The 7,112-nt window shown below is 39.6% G+C and overlaps 3 protein-coding genes across 5 annotated transcripts in view; 2 read left to right on the top strand and 1 right to left on the bottom strand.

Moving 5' to 3' along the window:
• The window catches only part of LOC107562397 (zinc finger protein 518A-like), a 10,845-nt gene extending 8,871 nt beyond the window's left edge, over nucleotides 1-1,974 (bottom strand). For 2 of the 3 annotated variants that reach the window (XR_001605979.1, XM_016247033.1), the window contains exon 1: nucleotides 1,704-1,973. The gene's annotated coding sequence lies outside the window, so the exon portion shown is untranslated. Of the gene's footprint in view, nucleotides 1-1,703 lie in introns of all 3 variants that reach the window. The other variant, XM_016247034.1, reaches the window with a different exon arrangement.
• LOC107562386 (cyclin-J-like) lies at nucleotides 1,077-3,274 on the top strand. Its single transcript, XM_016247014.1, has 3 exons — nucleotides 1,077-1,097; nucleotides 2,645-2,855; nucleotides 2,952-3,274. Exons 1-3 carry the CDS (start codon nucleotides 1,077-1,079, stop codon nucleotides 3,272-3,274), a joined length of 555 nt encoding a protein of 184 aa, XP_016102500.1.
• Nucleotides 3,275-3,998: 724 nt separating this feature from the next.
• LOC107562385 (cyclin-J-like) lies at nucleotides 3,999-7,095 on the top strand. The gene is made up of 6 exons (XM_016247013.1): nucleotides 3,999-4,157; nucleotides 4,554-4,629; nucleotides 5,427-5,637; nucleotides 5,759-6,058; nucleotides 6,206-6,365; nucleotides 6,951-7,095. Exons 2-6 carry the CDS (start codon nucleotides 4,561-4,563, stop codon nucleotides 7,093-7,095), a joined length of 885 nt encoding a protein of 294 aa, XP_016102499.1. The 5' UTR covers nucleotides 3,999-4,157; nucleotides 4,554-4,560.
• The last annotated feature ends 17 nt before the right edge of the window (nucleotides 7,096-7,112 follow it).

The raw sequence follows: 7,112 nt of genomic DNA, 5'->3' as shown, positions 1-7,112 counted from the left end.
AAAACCAGTCTCCTCTTGGCTTATATCCAAATCCTCTGACATTCTTCTTTACAAATCCTCGTTTTGTACTTCTAATTCTTGACCGTTGTCTTTTGATCTCTCCGCTGCGCTTCCGCGTTCGTCACTTCTGAGCGGCGCATGCGCAAAGCTGACCTCATACGTCATCCGTCCGGAGCTGCTTCAGTGTACAACTGCTGGCGCAAGCTACATTAAAGTGATTATTACATTTTGAATATGGATATTTTTCAGGAGGCCTTTGTTCACCCCCCGGAGCCGAGCGAGACACTTTTTTTTATGCATGGGCGCTTTTTATTTAACTTCTTTTGGACTGAAGCAATGCAACACCCGCTGACTGCAATGATAGAGCTTGAAACATCAAAGACAATTTTTAATATAACTCCGACTGGATTCGTCTGAAAGAATTTTGCCTCTCAAATAAATGTATCTTGATTTAAGATTATTTAGATACTTATATTGAAAACAAGATAAAAAATACAGAGCCAGAAAATCATTTTTTTGCAGTGCATACAGTACATATGTGTTTTGCGATTACTTATTACATTTTCTCTTGGAATTTTGAGTAATTATTATAACGCATGCTGTGTAAGCCATCTAATGACACTAAATTGAATTATTAACTAGTGTTTACGATCAAAATCTCGCCATAATACTGTCACAAACACTGTGTGAATGTCTTTGAAAACCGTTGGCCTTCTTTGAAATGTTATATTCATATAACCTTCACTTAGTTACCCTAAACCAAGACTACAACATCTTTATTACAATTCAATTCAATTAATACAATTCAGTACGCTTGAATGAACCTACTTTTAAGTGTGCATTCAATGCTCTGTACTATGGTAGTACCATACATGGTATCATGATAGTATATTTTCGCTTACGTTTATTAAGTGTACTCAGACACATAGCCCTCCTTTTGTTATCCGTTTACATTTTAACTTTCATTCCTAAACTTGATTCCTATGATCACTTTTTAGGGTTAGTTTAAAGCAATTTACTGCTTATGCATCATGTGTGTAACAAATAAATGACTTCAGTACTAAGGGTTTCTGAACATGTACCATGGTAATACCACGGTATTCTTTGAAATACACTTGGACCACCTTGTAAATTCCATTGTAATGTGATAGTCTTTCAACATCAAAGCACCATGGTATTGTGTTGCTTTATAAGCATAGTTTTACTACATGAGTGTTTAATAGTCTTCCTCACATCTTTCCACACACATGCATACTGACCCATGCAACTTAACAGACATCAAATGTAAGCAATTAATCAAATATAACCCGCTAGCATATACTAAGCATGCACCTTGAGTTGAACAAGTTAAATAAAGTAATGTTACAATCAGTTTGCACCTGTGGTCCAGTTGCCTAACTCCCCGTGTCACAATGCAATGAACGTGTTATAAAGTTTTAAAAACGTTTCAGAACAAACTTAATGCAATGCAATGCAGAAATGCATGCGATAAGAGTTTACTTTAGCAGCTATGCAGTCTTGCTTGTGTAAAGTTGACCAACAAACATGTTTCGAACTGCTATATCTTGCATGCCATTATGCGCGCGCGACATTACATTTCCACTTATAAAACTATAGTTCTCCTACAAAGCCAAAGTTTATGTCGTGCATTTGTGAAAACGCATATAAGTGCATGCAAAAGTGTCGAAGGCGATCAGACTTACAGCGCTTTTCCGCCTCCCGTCCAACCAGAACCAGTCAACAGCGCGCGGCAGCCATGACAGTTCAATCCGGGGACAACAGCAGCTCAAGCCCATGACAATAATGCATTACCTGCATGCCACATCATACTAATGTCTAATTGCATTGTCTAAATTGCATGCATTGCATCGATGCATTAATGCCTAGCTGTATGCTTTCAGTTTGTGAAACAAGCTTTCTTTCATTAATGCGACAGATTTGATGTGCACAGAAAAGTACAGCTCTAAAAAGACAGCACGTGCTTCTTCCTCTTTCAACACACATGATTCAGCACTGTTTATAACGACCATATAGAGGGCATGCAGGCACAATGAGCCTTGCACAAATCGATTATTACGTAATTGTCATAGTCATATTTGGAATTGTCTATTTGTTTTTTGCATACATGGGCAACTTTACCGAATTCATGTAAATGCAACTTGAATGGATGCATATGCAAGATTAGTGAATTCATGTAAATGCACTTGAATGCATGCATATGCAACTGTTCTGATATAATGTAAATGCATTTGAATGCATGCATATTCAACTGTTCTGAATGCATGCATATGCGTGCATTCAAGTTGCATTTACAGGAATTCACTAATCTTGCATTTGCATCCATTCAAGTTGCATTTACTGTACATGAATTCCATAAAGTTGCATATGCAAGCATTTAGTTGTATTTACATGAATTTACTAATCTTGCACATGCATGCATTCGGGTTACATTTACTACTGAATTCATGTAAATGCACTTGAATGCTTGCATATGCAACTGTACTGAGTTCATGTAAATGCAACTTGATTGCATGCATGTGCAACTTTACTTGGCTATTGCATGCATGTGCAACTGATTATTGCATGAATCAGTATTATAAAACATATTAAATGCAGTGTTGTTGTCTCGTTGGATGTCCTTCAGGAGCTGCGCTTGCCTGCGTACAAAGGCCAGTCTCCACAGCTGAGTCTTAGACGATATTTCGCAGACCTTATTGCTATAGTCAGCAACCGGTTCAAGCTGTGCCCTGCGGCCAGACACTTGGCTGTTTATCTGCTGGACCTGTTCATGGACCGCTATGACATCTCAGTACAGCAGCTACACATGGTTGCGCTGTCCTGCTTGCTTTTAGCCAGTAAGAGTCATACTCATATTATTGATTGAAACATAATTCCTGCACACCACAAAACATTTTGCCATAACCACTCGGCAACCATTGTTTTTAATCCAGGTAAGTTTGAGGAGAGAGAAGACCGCGTTCCGAAGCTGGAGACCCTGAACAGTCTGGGCTGCATGAGCTCTATGAACCTGGTTCTGACCAAACAGGGTCTCCTGCACATGGAGCTGCTGCTCCTCGAGACGTTTCAGTGGAACCTGTACCTCCCCACAGCTGCTCACTTCATAGAGTACTACCTGCCGGTCGCCGTGAATGAGACGGACCTACATGACGGCTGGCCGATGGTATGCATGGAGAAGACCATGCTGTACATGTCCAAATATGCTGACTACTTCTTAGAGGTCTCTTTACAAGGTGCAGAGTTTAAAATCAAATGAACTTGTATTGTTTGTGCATTTCAAAGAAAACAAAATGTAATTAAAATGTGCAGCTGAATTTCAATAGTACGGGTAATAATGTCTTTTCTGTAAATTGCTGAATAAAAGCATTTGCCCAATTAAGTACACAAGGATTTCCATCCTGTAGAACATTTCTGTTTGGTGCAAATTAACTTAATAGCATCACTTCTAGGTTTCAATTAAATAAAAATACAAAAATCAATATTTAGTAACAGTTTGTAATGATATTCCTGCACTATAGTACCAGTCCTGCTTCTAATGTAGGCTATAAAACACATCTCATTTCTTTATTGTTGCACTGTGTCCAACTAAAACAAGTAAATCTGCTCTTTAAATGCTTTAATGAAATGCACATGACAAAACACATAAAACCAATAACCAGTAGGAATGTGCTGTTGATTTTAACGTTTTTAAAACAAGTTATAATATAGCAATAAACAGAAGTTAAGTAGTGTAGTTCCTAATGCTGTGATCATTATTGAGGAGAGGGCGGCCTCTAGTGGTGAGGTCGTGTTATAGCAGGCTCAGTTATTTGGGTTAAAAGGTGTTCCTTTACAAACAGCTGTTACTGAAACTTGTGTTTCTCGGGTATCGGTTGCAATCCATGTTCCCACCTCTTTTTTTTCTGTGCAATTCTGTGATTAGTAGACTAGTAGATTAGTAGATCTGCTAAAGCTTAATTCTGATTGGTTGCACGCTGTGATTGTAAGGCGCCTTTTGATTGGCTGAGATTGTCAAAGCGCTCGTGCAGTGAGTTGTTACTTTGTTTCTTGAACACAGAGCGTAAGCTTTGCTTTGATTATAAGTTTGTTCGGCTGCTACTTTTCATTGTACTGTCTGCATGCAGGCGTCCTTGTGTGGGGTGAGTTCTTTACTGAGTCAAAACACTGAAACGTTTTCTTGATCTGCTTTTCTTCTTTAAAAGTCACGCTTGTAGCGCTATTCTGTATTTCACTTGCCTCTTTGCTGGACAGTAGGTTTATGCATGCTAGTAAGTCATTCCGCACATTGGTTCTTGTTATGTTGCCTGTGATATGCATTGCTTGGTTTGACCCAATAACTATCGTGCGCATTGACGAAGACTTAATGATCTTCTCCTCCTGATTGAGAAGTGTGCTGGACCAATCAAGACCTTCTGCGGTCTCACCTTCATCAGTGCTGATTGTTGCTGGAGCTTTGATTTGTTTTGGGGATTGGACTGAGGTGCTTTTTGCTCAGTGAAGCTGATCTGATCTTCATACAGTCTCGTATATTTCAGGAGCCCAATGGAGCTGGAGGGTCAGTGGTGGAAAGGAGAACTTGCAGAGGACATCTATCAGGCCCTGCGTTACAAAGTTTGTGTTCCTGTTATTGTGTTGTTATTTGGTGCCACCGACCTTGTGTTATGATGTCATGCATGCAGGCACAATGAGCCTTGCACAAATCGATTATTACGTAATTGTCATAGTCATATTTGGAATTGTCTATTTGTTTTTTGCATACATGGGCAACTTTACCGAATTCATGTAAATGCAACTTGAATGGATGCATATGCAACTGTTCTGATATAATGTAAATGCATTTGAATGCATGCATATTCAACTGTTCTGAATGCATGCATATGCGTGCATTCAAGTTGCATTTACAGGAATTCACTAATCTTGCATTTGCATCCATTCAAGTTGCATTTACTGTACATGAATTCCATAAAGTTGCATAGATGCATATGCAACTGTTCTGATATAATGTAAATGCATTTGAATGCATGCATATTCAACTGTTCTGAATGCATGCATATGCGTGCATTCAAGTTGCATTTACAGGAATTCACTAATCTTGCATTTGCATCCATTCAAGTTGCATTTACTGTACATGAATTCCATAAAGTTGCATATGCAAGCATTTAGTTGTATTTACAAGAATTTACTAATCTTGCACATGCATGCATTCGGGTTACATTTACTACTGAATTCATGTAAATACAGCTTAATGCTTGCATATGCAACTGTACTGAGTTCATGTAAATGCAACTTGATTGCATGCATGTGCAACTTTACTTGGCTATTGCATGCATGTGCAACTGATTATTGCATGAATCAGTATTATAAAACATATTAAATGCAGTGTTGTTGTCTCGTTGGATGTCCTTCAGGAGCTGCGCTTGCCTGCGTACAAAGGCCAGTCTCCACAGCTGAGTCTTAGACGATATTTCGCAGACCTTATTGCTATAGTCAGCAACCGGTTCAAGCTGTGCCCTGCGGCCAGACACTTGGCTGTTTATCTGCTGGACCTGTTCATGGACCGCTATGACATCTCAGTACAGCAGCTACACATGGTTGCGCTGTCCTGCTTGCTTTTAGCCAGTAAGAGTCATACTCATATTATTGATTGAAACATAATTCCTGCTCTTATTGTGTATGATGCACAAAGCACACCACAAAACATTTTGCCATAACCACTCGGCAACCATTGTTTTTAATCCAGGTAAGTTTGAGGAGAGAGAAGACCGCGTTCCGAAGCTGGAGACCCTGAACAGTCTGGGCTGCATGAGCTCTATGAACCTGGTTCTGACCAAACAGGGTCTCCTGCACATGGAGCTGCTGCTCCTCGAGACGTTTCAGTGGAACCTGTACCTCCCCACAGCTGCTCACTTCATAGAGTACTACCTGCCGGTCGCCGTGAATGAGACGGACCTACATGACGGCTGGCCGATGGTATGCATGGAGAAGACCATGCTGTACATGTCCAAATATGCTGACTACTTCTTAGAGGTCTCTTTACAAGGTGCAGAGTTTAATTCAGAGATGCAGTGCATTTTCACCTGTTGAATGTTGGTGTGAGTGTATAAGAACTGCATGATATACAGAATAAGAATGTTTTTGTTCTTTTGCATGAAAAAGTAAATAAATAAATGTTCCTTTCTCCGTCAAGACCATGCATTTCTGCGATTCGTCCCGTCCCTGGTTGCTGCGGCGTGTGTGGCCTCCTCACGGGTAATCTTGCATTTGTGTCCGACCTGGCCTCCGTGCCTCCAGTGTCTGTCAGCGTACACCTGGGAGCAGCTGCTGCCCTGCGTGGAGAGACTTCTAATGTGAGTTTCACCCAGAGTTGTTATCCTTAAGGAAAGCCATACAAATGGAATGCATGTAAATACAGTTTGAATGCATGCATGTACAACTTTACTGAATACATGTAAATGCAGCTTGAATAGATGCATATACAACTTTACTGAATGCATTCAATTTGCATTTACAGTACATGCATTCAATAAAGTTGCATAAGCATTAATTCAAGTTGTATTCAGTAAAATTGTATATGCATGCATTCAAGTTGCATTTACTTGCATACAGTAAAGCTGTAAATGCATGCATTTACGTTGTATTTCCATCTTTACTGAATGCATGTAAGTGCAATTTTATTGATGCATATGTATACAAACTCTTCAGAATGCATGTGAATGCAACTTGAATTGATGCATATGCAACTTTACTGCATGCATTTCAGCATTTTTTGTTACTTGAAATAAAATAAACATTAACTAACTTTCAGCTAGTTGCAAAGGCGTCATTTCTCATTTTCATTCAGTTTCACTTTAAGTAATGTGTTATAGTTGAATGGTAGTTTGACGCTACAAACATCGCCCCTGATATCCTCTCCCTCCCTCTCTCTCTCTCAGTGCTCATGACAGTGACGTAAAGGAAGCAAACAAGCAGAAATGCCCGCAGTCGACTGCTCAGTCTGCACAGATGGTGTATCCCGTCCAGGGTCAGAGTATGTCCTTGCATCAGTACATGCAGCTGCCGAACACTATTAATTATTAAATTTATTTGTGTTTTTC

Source organism: Sinocyclocheilus grahami, unplaced genomic scaffold, assembly GCF_001515645.1.
Source record: "Sinocyclocheilus grahami isolate Dianchi unplaced genomic scaffold, SAMN03320097.WGS_v1.1 scaffold821.1, whole genome shotgun sequence".
NCBI classification, from domain to species: domain Eukaryota; kingdom Metazoa; phylum Chordata; class Actinopteri; order Cypriniformes; family Cyprinidae; genus Sinocyclocheilus; species Sinocyclocheilus grahami.
The sequence above is the reverse complement of the archived record's forward strand: the minus strand, read 5'-3'. Positions and strand labels throughout refer to the sequence as shown.